General features: G+C 35.8%; 1 protein-coding gene across 1 annotated transcript in view; it reads right to left on the minus strand.

Moving 5' to 3' along the window:
- The window catches only part of CDC73 (cell division cycle 73), a 103,834-nt gene that overhangs the window by 82,159 nt on the left and 4,775 nt on the right, over positions 1-16,900 (minus strand). Inside the window, exons 4-8 of the mRNA XM_082766269.1 lie at positions 15,988-16,050; positions 15,847-15,899; positions 14,061-14,149; positions 11,589-11,805; positions 1,193-1,291 (exon numbers count right to left, since the gene is read on the minus strand). Coding sequence (XP_082622395.1) covers positions 1,193-1,291; positions 11,589-11,805; positions 14,061-14,149; positions 15,847-15,899; positions 15,988-16,050 — 521 coding nt within the window. The remainder of the gene's footprint in view (positions 1-1,192; positions 1,292-11,588; positions 11,806-14,060; positions 14,150-15,846; positions 15,900-15,987; positions 16,051-16,900) is intronic.

Here is a 16,900-nt window from a genome sequence, read left to right on the forward strand (position 1 = left end):
TACGGAACTGCTTAAGACAATAAAATTAGTTCACTTTGTAGGATTTTCAATGTATTTGAATACTGCTGTGTCTAGTTTCAACATCCACTTACAGCCTAACAGAAAATTTGGAAGTGCATACTGAAAGAAACAACAACAACCAGAGGCAAAACTTAAATAGTAATAGCAAACTGCATTAGGTAAAATCTTCAAGTTTTCTAAAAATCACTGAGTTCCTGTAATATCCTCAAGATTCAGAAAAAAAATTGTCAACTGACAACTCATGGTTAAGGCTTCCACCAGACACACACAATGTTTCTTGCCAGCTTGATTAAGCTAGAAATCTGTTAGTCTGCCAAAATAAAACCAGATTTGGTGAAAAAAGTATTCTGTAAATAAAAGGGGAAGGAGAGGTTTGGTTTCATGTTATTTGTGTGTTTTTTTAAAAGCACCTGTAACACACCACTATACACCAATTCATTTTTTCTGTGTCTGATACCATTCTGCATGGTACGTTTGAAGAGTCCTATGGACAATTTATAAAATTCAACAAAGCAAATATTTGAAAGTTGAAACTCACCTTGCTACTTAAATTTAGTTCTTTGTTAAATGCAGTGGTAGCAAGAATAAACCCAAGTAAAATTAAACAGTTTTTATAGTAGACTGTCACCGAGTTCAAGAATACATTATGTTTAATAGAGACCAATAGTAAACACACAGAACAAATCCAGTCTAATACCCAGACAGCTTAAACAATAAAGCTATAAGTCTGTCTTCCTGATTTATTACAGGCAAAAGAAAGCTGGTTCAAGCTGTTCCCGCCAGTGAGTCATGTTCCAGATTCTTAAACATTTGCTACCCTATCTGTCAAAAAACCCACCAGCAAAAAAAATTGTTTGAAATGGCAGCAGTCTCAAGTAATGCATTTCTTCCAAATAGATGCAGAATGTCTCTGGTGTTTGATACATACCGAAGCTGGCACTAACACTTTCATCGGTAAGTAACAAGAACATATTGAACAAATTAAACTAAAATATTCAACTCTTTAAATACCAGTAAATGTAATTTAAGGCAAAGAATATCTGTGAAGTTATGCTTGAAAGTTACTCATTCACTGAAACTAAACTAATACAAACTTTATGTTTAATAACGACAAGACAGTGTACTCGCACTTTCAGAGTGAAAACCTTCATGCTCAAGGTGCTGCTCTTACCGTTGGTGCTGTGTTCGGTGCAGGTCTTTGCTCAGGTGCTCGGCCTTCTTCTCTGGCTTTTACTGATTGAAGAATTGCAAAAATATTTTTGGCAAAGTTCTGAAAAACATATTGAATACCTGTGAACCTCGATGACAATCTGTTTCAAGTGATACTAATACACATGGAAGAAACCATTCCATTAACCTGTGCTTTACAGAAAAACAAGTCATTGGGGCATGAGTTATATCAATTAATGTTTTTAAGCACATTCCTCCAGCTAGTATTAATAGGATTGTTTTACTCCAAACAAAAAGTGCTAATTAACCTTTTGAAAGGCAGACACTTATTACATGACCAGTTAATACGCATTTTAAGTTAGAGATATGGACACGTCTTTCATTACTGGCTATTTTAGTAATGGATCATCAGTAAAAGAAACCTTTTATCAATTAATGAAAGCAACTTGTTAATAGCTTGGAATAGTATTAAGAATTCATATGCTTAGAGTCTTCCACAGCATTGTAAGCTAACACTGAAATGTTGTTAATGAAGACCACTGGCATTACGAACCAAATGCAAAAATTATAAAGCAATCATGTCTGGGGTGAATTTTGTAGAAATAATTTATAGGGAGAGCTCTAATTCAAAGCTTCTCTAGGCTCACTCACTTGACCTCAGCCAGTCAGCACGTTGTCAACTTGCTCCAAGCCAGAAGGGCTGGAACTGGAATACCCCCAGCAACCACTTATGAAGGCAAAGCCATTCCTTGCACACACAAAGAAGTTCTTTTCACAAAGACTGAAAGAACTCATGCAACACTCTTTCTGTCAAAAAATGGAAAAACATTTCAAAGAGCCGCGAGCCATGTGCATATCAATTATATGTGGATACTCAAAATCAGCTCTGTTCTTTGGAAAGAAAGTGCAACTATATTTTTTAACTTGAAATTCAGAGACTTCCTCCAGACTCTGGACTGGGCAGCATAATAATCACAATTCTTGTCCTTGCTGCGTTTCATCACATATTGCCTCTTGGAAAAACAAGCTCCTGAGTCTTCTGAAACTCAGAAGGATGAACTAATTAAATAACAAGAGAAGGAACTTAGAGTGATTGTCCATGTAGAAGCCAAGTCTTGCAGTCATAGGGAAGCTACAGCCAACTTTCACAATCCTATCTCATTCACAAAACCTACAGTTACCGTACTTGTAAAAGTGGAATTAAATTTCAAATTATGTTTTTTTTTTTTTCCAAAGGCATTTTAGTATCTCAGTTTTTAATAAACTGAAGGAAATTAAAATTTGGTCCAGGACAAGGAATTTTAGGTTAAAAAAAAAAAAAAAGATATTCTCCAGTCTGCTGAAAAGAACTCGTTAATAAGCATAGAATTACAAAGCGTTCTTGCTGATGTTTTCTCTGAAACCATGAAAATGCAGGTCCCCCATGGACACAAGTAATATCAGTTCGAAAGGGGAAAAAAACAGCAGTGCTTTAACAAATGCTCAAACTACAATCATCATCTTGCTGTTTATTGGCTTGTTTGGGGATGTGGGATTACATTGTTGTGACAGAAAATGATCGAGCACAAAGTCCATTGCAGGTTCCAACTGATTTGCAAAGCCCTGCAGAGAGGAAAGACCACTAAGTTTTCATTGTTTATCCCTTTAGAGATCCAGAAAATAAACAGCCCTTAGCTTCTACCCTAGATTTAGTTAAACTTAATACCAAATGCAACAGTTTTATTACCAAAAACTTCCAATCTGGGGGACAGACCAGGAAACAAAAACAAAACAAAAAAAAAATCTGTCTCTCTCTGTACTAGCTCTTAAAGAAATTTGAACATTCTTTTAAAACAATGCTTGAGGAAGTCTTCAGTATAAAAGGACAAGTTCATTCATTTTTGTTTTTATCTGCCTAGAGTGCTGCTACTCCCATGAAAGCTCTTTATTAACTCCAGCCATGTCTACACCTAATAGTATTCTACCACACTTAGGAAGAAAAAGAGAGGAAGAATGTTTCAGCAGCTATCAAACCTGGTTTCTGATATTTTCTTAAATAATTCTCTATAGTAATAGATTTCTCCTCCCATCCTCCTTCATGCCTCTACAAAGAGGACTCATGCACGCACTAGATGTAGATTGGAAGAGAAGGCAATGGGAACCAACAGACAATCAAGAACAGCAGCTATGGGCAGATAAACACTGGTGATCATCATCTCACAGCAAGAGTCACACATGTTCTTCAGGAAAACCTTCAGTCGTATATAAATTCTCAAGATTTACAGCAGCAGATGCTCGATCCCCTGCCAACACAGTGACTAACACACAGCAAGTCAAGTTACTATCACTGGTGTTAATTTAACACCAGGCTGTTTTAGGAGAAATACCAGAACAAATACGATCAGCCTACTCTGGTGGGGAAGAGCACCAAGTTACATCACTAGCAGAACTCCTCCTGTAATAAAACTGCTTTCATATAAATATAATACAGTTTGTTCTTTAAAAAAATAAAAGCCTGCAACATTTATCCTGTAACCTGTATTTAATTTCTGTAACTATCCTTCACCCTAAAGCTCATTGACAAAGAACTCTAGTCACAAGAACAGCTTTAACTGCTATTTATCAGATTAGCAAAAAATAATACTTTAAAAAAATAATACTTTTTAAAAAAATAATACTAATGATTTTTAGAAAGTATTTTAAAAATAACAGTTTCTAATACCAATCATCAAGAAAGAACAGATTTCATCTCATAAAAAAATATCTCTTACAGAAATCTGACATACAGAACTAGAAACACTTAGAGAACATGGCTTCAAAACATCCCCATAAATCAGCTGTAATCGGTTTGTATCAGATTTTACATACTGGCATTTCAAAGCAAAGAAAGAAGATCCTAGAAACAACCCTATAAACTCAAATTCTTATTTGAGATAAGGATTTCCTGTTGGACCTGAATCCCAGGATGATCAAGAGCTGTAGAATACTATAAATATCATCCAGATTTACAGCAGACAGAGAAGGAAGAATCAGGAAGCCCCTTCCACGCTTCTTTACACGTTTGCTTGATACGCTCAGACATGCTGCTAAGTCCTTTGCAGACAATGACAAACCAAGGCACGATGCATATTCTCACCACAGATTTTTAGTAATTCTTATGTGCTGCATGGCATGAATGTGCCAACTGTATTCAGGTGTTCTTAAAAAGTACAGGAGAATTTAAACAGTTTGTGTGGCACATAAACCGATTAACTGTAAAATTAAAAGAAAGTTTTACACATGTAAATTTAAATCACACACCTAAATCCAGTGTCATTTAAGGCACACTCCTATGTCTTAAACTCTAAGCATCTTTCACAGAAACTGTTCACAACCACTGAAGCTGATTCTCTCCTCCTTGTTATTCTGAATTGAAGATAGTCTTAGAGCATTGTATTGTGTGTTGTATGCTACACTGCCCTCAGAATCAAAGGTTGAATACATACAAGATTGATATTCAGAGACAGCTGCATGCATGCAAACACAGGTAGAACAGCTACACGAAGTACTGGTATTTTCTGCACTGTGCTTATTCAGACCATAAAAAGTTCCCATTGTTTCTGACCCAACACCTTTATTCTCCTAATGCAGGAACTCTTCATAAAGACCACAGATGGAAATACGACCACAGATGATGGAATTGTCATGAAATAATGCCTCCTTTCTGAACCAGGTGTACATGTCCCTCTCCTATTTTCATTCCTTTGTTTCCATTGACTAAAAAGGACAAGATGCTCAACTGCACTGACAGGCGTGCTTGCAGAGGGCTTATGGTACTTCTCAAACTATTTTCCATACACTTTTGTCCTGCAATGACCATAATGCAGTAACCCATACAACAGTATGTTTCATACAGAAGGTATAAACAGAACAAACAAGTTGTAAAAGAACCACCTAAGTATAAATAGATCATTTTCGTTATGCTTTCAGGACAGTACCAATGTAAGAAATTATCACAGTTGATATAGCTAACAAACTGGAGCAGAGTATATGACAAATTTCTTTACACTGTCCAACGAGGGCATATATAAAAAAGCATTATTAAAACTTGATTTGTCACTAACTGACATGGAAAATTAAAATTAAAGTCAGACACCCCTTATCACAAAATCTGCTCTGGGAAACAAATAATATTCCACCAGTCAAAAAGTTTAAGTACTACTACAGTCTACTGCACTGAAATAAAACATAGTTATTAGCCCTATTTGTGGACTGTTTCCAGTGACAAGTTTCATTCCTCACTTGTTCTATTTTTTCCCCCCACTAGATTTTTATAGTAAGAGTATTTTATGTGAAAGACATATAAAGCATCTAATTTAAAATAGAATAAACACTAACTCAGAAGTATGAAAGAGCAACACTAACGTCCTGAAAATAGAACACAGCATAAAATCTGCTTTAAAAAAAAAAAAAAAAAAATACTTTGTACGTAACCTGAAGTTACTTCTTCTTATATATATATGCACCATATAGAAATGCAGGTGGGTATTTTTTGTTTATTATTTTATTTTTAAGTCATTGAAGAAGCGCACAAGTGTGATGTTACTTTACAGCTAACCTAAATTTCCTTCAGGTAACACAGCTCTGTTACCCCAGCGGTTTTCTGACAAATTTGAGGTACCTAGTCCCAAAGAGAGATTCAATATTGCTCACTATGAAAACAACTTTCACGGTCTGGTCCATTCTTCCTTCAAGAGCTGTACTCAAACCACATCGAGTGTCTAGCAGCAATACAACTGTCTTCCCAGTTTTACTGAGTAAGCTAATATACATTGAAGTAGAGTTTGGGATTTGAAATCTATACCGTGTCACTTGTGCACAGGCCTTCTAAAACCATACACTCGTTCCATTTGAAAGCACTAATTGCTATTAACCTGGGACACCTTCATCTTTTCAACTTCACAATTAAATTCACCACTATTGTGAATTTCAGGAACACAGAACAATTCTGCCACCTAGAGCTCAAAAACAAAATTGCTTTTACAAAGAATTACAATTTCCAAAATTTTACTCAGACCTTTTAGCTGTCAAAAATAACTTAAAATACCATATTAGTCTTGCTAAAAAGTTACTTTAATTTAAGCGTTGTCAATTAAAAGAAGGTGCAGTAAAAACTTTACTGAAATTGCAGTAAGTGTAATTTGTAATCCCCTTGGCAGGGAACTTCATTGCTATAAATGCTCAAAAAGTACAAAAAAATTACGAAAACAGTAACTAAAAAAATAATCTCAACAGCATTTACTTCAAATATGCACTTACTGTCAAAGTGGTCAACCCTATTATTGAAAATCTTTAATTTAAAAACGAGGAGGTATATAAAAATGCTAGGATTAAGACAGAATACAAGTGTTTTATTTGGTCTTACTTCCTACTTCATTAGGAAAAAAATATTTTTAATATGTTTAAAAAGTCAAAATTCAGAACATTTACTTTTATCTTTCTCATACAGTAAATATTAATCAAGGAGAGGACTATCTACCCAGACTGTAAGAAGATCAAATTGGCCAGTCTACATAAGGGAAGTAACAGGAAGTAAAAAGTGAGGCTTTCGCTTCAGCGTTGCAACCCGGACGTAGTAATTAACATGCATGTAAAGAAAATCTTATATTAACAAACCCCACAGTTTTATGAACCAAGGATTATGAAACTAAACTAGAGGGACAGTTTCAAATAATCCAGATCCTATACCAAGTTGCCTTCCGTATGTTCAATTGGACTGATTATATTGTTCCTTCTGTGCATAGGGTTAGTTTGCTCAAGGAAAGGTAGTTCTGATATGTTTATACTTTCAAGAAAATACAACTCAAGACTGCTACCCCAAATTTAAAGTTTTAGCAGTAATCTGTAACATCCATAAAAAGAAATGGATCAAAGATTTGGGAAGGAAGAAAAAAAACAAATGCTCAGAGCACATTATTCCCGTAAGAACAGCCATTCACTTCAGAGAATTATAAATTCACAAGGCCACTGCTAGTGTATTGTCAAGATTCCAGTTTTAAGATTTCTCTACACACAAGGAGCACAGGTTCAAACCAGCCTGCTCCATTACTATGCTGGTTATTTATAGAATATTTCTGAACATACTGGGAGCCTAAAAAAACTCAAGTACATCAATCACTAAGATAATTACTCCTTTCCAATATATTTGTGATTGCTGAAAATCCTGCTTAGACTACTTTCGCATTCCTACAGGAAGAATTCAAGTGCTATGAACACATTTCCATTTACAGTAGAAATGAAATGAGGTGTTTTTTGCTTCAAAAAAAAAAAAAAAAAAAAAAAAAAAAAAAAGATTGCTGAAGCCTGCTACTAGAGATTACAGAAATCAAAGAATTATTCAGGAAGGAAAGACAAAGGAAGAACATGAAAGGAAGGAATCAATTTCTGTTTAAACACGAAGATTTTTCTAGATGTTCAATGGTTTATTTTATGAAATAGATATAAAGCAGTAATTCAAAACTTGTAACTCCAAATACTTATGGTCTTAAATATTCTATGTATGGGTTCAAATCCTAGCTGCCAGAAAAGATGTCCAGTTCAATAAACAAAGGGTCTCTCAATAAATAAGTTACAAAAGCAGTATTTTGCTAGTATTTTCCCTTAAGATTTACAGTTTCAGCTCAAACTGATTTAATGTAGATAAAATCTGACAAGCTCAACCTGCCCTCCAGAAACAGGTTTCATAGTCAATAGTATGACTATGTTATCAAAAACTCAATTCATACCCCTCTAACATGGTGTAAGTAAACATCCTAAATTATTATATATGCTTTATACAAAAAAGGCCAGCGAAAGAAACTGCAAGACACTTACAGCACTGACACCTGGTCCAAACATCAATCCACAGATGAAGTAATTTTGACTTCATTTCTATAACTCCTCTCCCTTTGCCTGTACTGCTTCTTTCCCCCAGCACATCTCTGGTGTTAAGGCAGCAATTCCTTTACCCTGATTTTTGTGCTTGTTTGTGAAGGTCAGCAATTAGAACTGGACTGCGTGAGGAGTGAAGACAGACCAAAGAGATGAGATTCTCAAAGGATTCTCAAAGCCCCCAACAATTGTGGCTGTTAAAGAAATGGTAAGGGAACTCAGAAGTTGAGTTTTCAGTTGGTTGAGTTGTCAGCTCACCAAGACAGCAACGTTGCATACGTTTATTCAAACCTGAAATTAAATTGCCTCTGAACTATATAGCCACCCAAATAGTTCTAAAATTAAACTACTATAATGGCAAGAAAAACCCCACACTAAACAAATGCACTTTGGCTCTGAAAAGCAATTACATGAAAATGTCACATTATGCATGAACTCTAAGAGACTACAGCGCAGACTGGGAAGGCCAACAGATGTGCAAGAGACAGCACAGGATGACTCATCCACCTGGGATTAAATCAAACACTAGATTTCCCAAAAAGGGTAGGAGTGCATAATAATCAGATAGAAAACTAAGTAAAAATAATACTTCAACAAGAAGTTCTAAGCAAAATTTAAAGATAACGCAAGCAGACAACTGCAAATTCTGGAAGTCTTAAAAACAAAAAAGATAAGTGAAGTGTCTGCTTTTAAAAATCAACAGCAACCTCACAAATTCAGTATAAAGACAGCCAAGGATCAATGCAATAGCCGAGTACAACATAGGGGTAATGGAAGGGATCATACAGATACGGGCTGTGCATTATAGCAAGCTTGGAGCCAAAGCACGAATGACAACCACTGAATGACAGTTAATGAATGGCAACTTGTACAAAAGCACTAGGGCTCTCCTGCCAATATACACTGGACAGTAACAGAACTCCAATAATCCCAAAGAAAGCAATTATGAGATAACAGTTATTTTGTAGGTAGGATGAGGGTCAAGAAGGGAAGCCATGCTAAGATTAATTCTTTAGCTATCATAAGCAATTATTTCTTGGAGCATCTGGCCAAAGAAGTCACAAAAGGAAAAACAGCTCTTTATTTAGACCGCAGAACACCTACTTCAAAATGTAGCTTCTGAAGAACACTGTAACAGGGGTATCAATGTACTCAAATCCAACATTCTTGTGAAGCAAAAGAAAACCTTACACCTTTTGCCATAAAAAATTCACTGCTAATTTCAGCTAAGGGAGTGACGTAACTATGAAGTCACTATTAAAAGATAGTTAAAGTAAAAGATAACATCTAAAAGGGCAGAACACAAGCATCATGAAAACCTTTAGAGCTGTACGTAGAACATTGAGGAGCATCTTGCTGAAGGAATCTGTACTTTTCCAGACACATAAAAAACAGATAAAAATGCCCAAAACATGTTAAAGATGATATATTTTGTTTTGTAGCCTGATATTCCTAGTGTTTTCCTTTTAGATCTTAAGCCTTCTCTACATCAATGTTTACTACAGAGAACACTGGGAAAGTTTACATGCAGGAGCTTTTCCTCTGTGATGGAGACAGCTTGAGGATCTGTCTCAGACTGAATCAATTTTTATAAAGAAACAAGAAAATTGACATTTTAGGCTGCTCATAATTTGGTACCATTACCCCTGGAGTTCTAAATAAATTCAAATATGAAAAAGATTCTACATGGTAAACTACTGTTGAAGGCAGCTTCATTTTTAAAATACATTTAAGAGGATTCAAGAGACTCTAGATAAATCTGTATCAAGCAGATATTGAAAAATTACAATAAAAAGAATTAATAGGCACATTAGCAAGCCAAGTATCATACAGAAAAGCCAAAAGAGCAGTTGCAGGGGGTACTGTGCTACCTGGATCAAAATTCTTTGTATGAACTGGAAAGTAGATAAGGAATGATTTGCTGGAAAGAACATACCTGAGTTTCCTAACAACTTGAGACTATCTTTGCAAAGGCTCTTTCAGAAATCAAAATGCTTTGTGAGGTTCTGGGATATAACCTTAGCCCTGTGTAACAGAGTGATGTTTCCCCACCCATTTACTCTCAGTTTCTTGCTCAAAAATATAAACCTCTGATGATTTCTGTTTGTATTCTGTTCTGTATGTATTGGGAGAACACTCCCAAAGTTCTGTGCAAACAGAAAAAAGGACTCGCTAATTATTCCTCAGACTAGTCAAAGGAACTACTTTCCAGAGTCCCTGACCAAACTTAATCTCTTTTTGTCCTTCTTCCTGTGCTAGGTTTTGCCTAAGATTGCTACCTCGTCTTACTGTTATTACAGGGATACTAGGATTAAAAAAAAAAAAAAAAAAAACCTCTTTACTCGTCATCTTTGCAAGACTCCCCTGCAAGGCATGTAAAGATATGAATGCCATGACTGATTCACTACAGGAGGAAAAGTTACCCAGATTCCTTCAATACATACATTTTGGATGATTGAAGTGTTTTTCTGTTTGTTTTGGATTGTTTTTGTTTGCTTTGTTGTTGTTGTTTTTTAATTTATCTCTAACATTTATTTATAACTGTTCAGTGGTGAGATTGCTAAAAATCTCAGACTTAAAGCAGCAATATTGACTCTGCGCATAATGCACAGGTATGTGCCATATTCCTATTAATTACCCCATAATTCCAAAGTGTTTATTCCACTGAGGTCATGAGACTATGTTGCAAAAATGACTATCATGTAAAATACTGTTAAAAATAAGACAAGCTAAAACTGGGAACTCCTTTGCTTAATGTCGAGACATTGTTTTCCTGTGACAGTACTTAGAGAAGTAGAGAAGGCAAGGGATACAATCTGACAACCACCTCAGGAAAACAGACCTCCGCAATCTGTTAGGAACTGACTTACTGCTTCCTTGAGAAATTTAGCCTCAATTGTCTGCTATAAAGAAAGCTTGCTCTCTTTGGACAATCAGGCTATCAGCTGTGCTTGCAACCATGCTCTGGATGGCACGTAACCAAGTACAGATAAAGACATCAATTAAAGGAGCATGAAGGAACAAAAAGACACAGAAAAGCCTCGTCACGTCAACTCTTTCTGGTTTTGTTCATTTTATTATTTTCTCTCATTACTTTTCCACTGTTTTCCACAGCTTAGCAGCCTTTGGACTTTCTTTCCATGTAGGTATGTTGCTACTTGTATCAGTTACACCCCGCTTTTGTCTGTTTTACACCTACAGGTACTTCCTACAGCCTTCCCAATTGTAAGGCTCAAACCAGCTTTGTTTAAGAGGAATTAAGTGACTACTTGGTATCTTTTAAACGGCTGAAGGAAGTATTTTGAGATCTATGTTAAGCTTTCGGTAATGAGGAAAGAATGAACTCTGTCACTGTGCCAGGAGCTCTCCAGCATACCTTTACCTAGAACACTAAGCATAATCCTCTCTTGGTCATCTGAAGTCTACAGTGAACAAGCTAGAGATACAATAAAGAAAAAATGCAGTTTGCCATTTGGATCATAGAAATAGCTTGGTATCTGCAGCATTACCTTGCCTGTGCTTTGTAAGATTGTAGTTCTTGTCCTCCATACTCTCTCCCTGCTGACAATATCTCTGGTTACATCCACTTCAGCATCAACAAAACTTCTCTGTTTAAGAGCAGTTATGTCATCATCCAGATCAGTTTTGATAGTGGATCTTTTCTTTGCCATGATTTTTGCTTTGATAGCAGCAATTTTTTCCACTGACATGGCTTCAGACAAGGACCTAAATGAGCAAAAATAGCAGAAGAGACTGAGTAACAGCACAAACAATTCTTCTGAGAGGATTTCTGAATGAGTAGTTTCCTCCTGCTTAAATATACATCTATGCTATTAAAAAGTCACCTTATATATACATGATTATATGAGCTTAGCATTGATTCTAATACCCAAAACAGCATTTTTCTGACAAAAGACTCCATACAAGTATTAGCACAAAAAAAGTCAAAAAAAAAAAAAATCCCAACTACAACAAGCAGAAATAAAGACTGCACATGTAAAGCATCAGGACTAACACTTCCATTCACAGTATCATCTGACTTTCACCTCCTAGTAATTTATAGTGAATTACAATTTTGTGTCTAGTCAGCCAATCTCAGGCTTCCAAAGCATTAAACTAAATTCTGGTTGAGGCTCTGTTAGGCGGACTTGGGAACTTGGAAGATCAGTGTTACCTTTTCATAGCATGTAGGCCAAACAAACAACAGATGGTAATAACTTTGTCCACGTTAAACTGTATTTGAAGTAGCTCAGCTCAGTCCAAAAGTGCAACATTTTTATCTGTTTGCTTTTAATTGTAAACACAGCAGGATTTAGTTGCCAAACACTGAGCACTATTGTTTTCCAGGTTAACTGAAGAATAAAAAGGACTGAATTGCACAATCCCAACTGCACGTAACCAATTCTATTTTACATGTTTTTTTTGAGAACACATTGAAAAATTACACTGTGAAGCAATCTCCTTTTATACCTAAGCTACTGAAAAAGGAACTTATTTGTTGCTCTTAAATGAGCAACAAGAGTGACAAAATTCACCGGTTGTGAACATTACTTGCACTTTTAAAGGGACAATCTTTTGCATTCAATTGTATTCTGTATTTACAGATTTTTACTAGGTAATTACAAATAACATTTGGTCATCTTCACTATAATACTGTCTCATACTCCAAAACCTTTGCTTGTAACACACTGCAACTAACATCCAAATCATCAGTTTACACAAAACAATGTGCACAGTTACACTTTGTTTCTTAAACTTCCTGACTTTTAGTCAGGTATGACAATCAAATGGTGTGTTTTTTTTTTTGTTGTTGTTGTTTTTTTTTTTTTAAACAGTTTCCTTTTATGTACACCTAAACAAGACACATGGAAAGAAGATATTTTTATGTGCTTAGGTGCAATTATACCTTACTTGGCTATATTAATTGTTGAAAGGCTAACTGATAAATTTAATCCTGGTAAAGAACAAGCAAGCTTTCACAACATTGCTTATGCTCAGGAAATAAATTTCTCAAGAACGCAGTTGCTCTATCAAGTGAAACTATTTATTTGCAAAATCCAATGTAGATGAAAGTGTTACTGCATACTCATACACCTTCCTAGCACGAAGCATGATTCCCATTTTGCATTCTGAGAGCTGACACACACAAGAAATAAAGCAACTACCTTTACATTATGGTTTCAGAACTCAGGTATTTTAAAATGAGTTACTAGAGTTTGGTATACTCTTAAGTACCTACTAAGCACAAGATCCTTAGCATCAACAAGGTCTTGCAATAATTTCATTTCCTCTCTACCTGGCTTAGGGAAGATATGGTGTAAGACACAAAAACAGGTGTCATTCTCTGCAAAATTCTGGATAGATACAACAGAAAAAGAAAGGGGACGGTCAAGTTTTCGAACACTTGAATACTGATTACTACTTATGGCAATGACAGGACATTATCCTCTGGTAGTCTACTGCCTCCTTGGCGGAAACAAGCTCACCTCTGCAGGGAGTCAAACTGAGGTCCTGCTAACCTTAAATGTATTCTTACATTATTCTCCTCCTTTTGTGCACAAGACACTCCTCAGTACAAGATTTTCTTTCTTTGAAATAGAGATCATCAGCTTTCCTTTGCAATTCTGCTCATTGTCTTTGACTGCTTAGATAAACACCATGGCAGAAGAAAGCGTAAGTGGTGGGGGTTGGAGGGCAACGTGAGGCAACTGTTCTTACACTTGTGAATTAAAAAAAAAAAAAAAAAAAAATCAAGATATCTCATGCCACACCATCTGAACTTCCACTCAAGAACAGGATTCTGACCAGGCATGAGGTTCTATCCCCTCAAGTATAATTGATGATAGCACCTAAGGGAAGGGGGGATAGAGGTGAGGCAAAGTACTTCCAATGAGAGCTAGTGGACAGAAGTAAGACCACATGCCTAATTGTTATTAGTCTTTTAATTAAGCATTATCCATATGAAATTGAAGTATTCCTACCTGATCTGCTCTGTTTGCACGATACCTTCTTTATGTCCTTCCAACCGAGCCGCCAACCGCTCCTTGTCAAGGCGCACACACTCTTCATCCTAGGAGTAACAGCAGTGCTTAAATTTTTGTGTATTCTCTTTAATGAAAGAAATACAGCTAGAATTAAAGCTATATAGAATTCACTTTAAGATTAGCAAGGACTATCTTTATTTCCAAGCATTTTTGAACTGTGCACTAGTATTAATTGTACACCTACTGGAATTTTTTTAAGAATCACAATTAGAAAAATGAAAAGGAGACTACCATTCCCTTATAAAGTGCCTTGCTGAGACAAGAATGCAAAATAATAGAAAAGCAGTAAGAGAATTTGAAGGTGACAAACAATAAGTAGGACAATATGTATACATACATTTTTGACAAGCTCAATGATGTTTTTACGGAAAACTGCCCAGAACCGTGACATTTTAATGTAGAACTTTCAAAAATGGCATTCTTAATATATAGAGAAGTCAAGAGTAAAGACCAGTAAAGTAACTTCCAGTTACTCAAGCGAGGATGGAGACAGACATGTAAGGTGAGAAAGCAACTTTATGCCATTTTTTCAGCTTCTTAAAGCTGATACCACTTATGTCTTATCAGTCTTATTTCCCCACAAAATCTAAATCATCGTCAAGCCTGTCCTACTGCTAAAAGGCTGAAGCATGGCAAAAACAGTCATGCCCGTGTATCAGGAGAGACCTGGAATCTCTACACTGAAACAGTTTCTGAATAGCTTAAAACAGACTTCACAGACTGAGCAGCAAAGAAACAAACAAAAAGATGGCCATAAACTGATCAGGTTCATATGCAGAATTCTTGAATCTCCAAATCATGATGTTTTCCAACTGTACATCTTCAACATAATAGCATCACAACCACATAGGGAAATGTAGAATGTAACTCTACAGATCACCGATACGTCATGTCAGAGCAATCGTGCTTGTGAGCCATTAAGAATGCCCAAAGTTCTCACTAATCTCATGCTGATAAAGATAAGCACAAGCACTGTTAAAATGCAATTCTGGAATAATGGAATGTATGTATTTACAATAATCTTCTTCTAAGAAGAAATCAAGAGCCTCAGAGCTCCGAAAATATGTACAGACAGATTTTTAACAACTCAGAAGAAAAAAAAAATGGATGAACACAGTTAAAAAGTAATTGAGGAAAAAAAAAAAAAAAAAAAAACACAACTCCTTTTTAAAACCAGGCAGAATTACATAATACAATATGTGTTAGAACTAGACATGTCAATTTTATGCGAGAGATAATTCTGAAAATACACTGTTTAATTATCCAACACATAGCCTCAGAAAATACTAAATCACAGGGACAACAGTTTTGTATACTGCTATAAAGAGACTAAAATAGCAGATAAATGCCCATCTTATTGATATGTACTCATTTGTTTTAAGTTATGTCAGCTCACAAATGGCACATCACGGTAATTATTCGTTACATAGCACTTTGATTCTAATCACATAGCTCCCAGCAGACAGATCATAATGCAACAGATATTTATAGATCCGTGGTCAAGCTTTACCCTTTCACACTCCAATGTACAGCCAGCAACTCAAATTCCAAGTTTAAACCAGAGGCTAGAATTCCTTAGTTCTATCTCCTCCTGGTTCATGTACACACTAACAGAAGTAGCGTGTGCACCCAGAGGGCGACTGAACTGATATAAAACAAGATAAAAACTATAATTTACACACACACACACCAAATTTATATCAATGACAGTTACTGTCATTACCTCTATTCTTGGTTTCTTTGCTTCTGCTAGTATTTCATCTGCTGCTCTTTTAACTACAAGAAAAAGAGGACATTAAAAATGGAGCATTGCAGAATACTTTCATAAAACAAACTTTGAGGCTACTTTTTAGTTGAACTATACCTTGAGTGGATCGTTGAAGGCCAATTTCAAGTGGAGCACTTCTGTCTATACTTGACGAGGTTGCTGTAATCAAACAATATTTCATGTAATTACAAAAGGTTTGATAAGTATTTCAGTATAAAAGGATGAAGAACAACAGCTAAAATGCAACAGTGTAAATTCTAATTAGATATTAAGAAAATAATGTCTTTATCAAAGGTTGTCATACACTGGCAGCAGAGATATTCAGAACTTGATACCAAGTTAAATCAGATTGCCTGGGGCCATTTGACTCTTCAAAATGGGGACTGAACCAGATGACTCTGTGGTCCCTTCCTACATTAGTCAGCAATTCTATGATCTGTATATACTACACAGGAGAAACCAGTCACAAAAATTACTTTATAACCTGGAATCAAGATCTACTTGTTCATCTGCTTTTTGGAAGAAAGACAACCTGAGGGTCCCTCTAAAAAAGGCTTACTGCTCATATTACAGAAATCATCTCATATTCCAACGTAGAGAGACCACATGCAAGACAGAGCAAGATAAAGTAGGCCATATTTATCTTTCTCTGGTCACAGAGAAACCTCTTTTCTCTGACTGTTGGTAACAGAAATTTTAGCACAGTAGAATACCAGGAAAATCTGCCAGACTGAAAAAGCAGTGATTTGATACATTTTAGTATACTGCAGACTTTATCCCACACACTCATTGCATCAAAATCAAAGTTTCCCACAATCTAGAGAGAAGGAAGAAACAAACACGGAGCATTCTAACAGATAACCATTAACCAAGGATGTTAATCATCAAGTAGCTCACTTCTAAACATGCGTAGGAATGCAGCTCCTAAGCGTCTTAAAAATAGTTAAGTTCAGAATAAAATAATTGAAAGAAGAATTAGTTTGAGAGGTCTGAACGTAGTCAGTTAAGC

Source organism: Aythya marila (assembly GCF_965140915.1).
Source record: "Aythya marila genome assembly, chromosome: 8".
In the NCBI taxonomy this organism is placed as follows: domain Eukaryota; kingdom Metazoa; phylum Chordata; class Aves; order Anseriformes; family Anatidae; genus Aythya; species Aythya marila.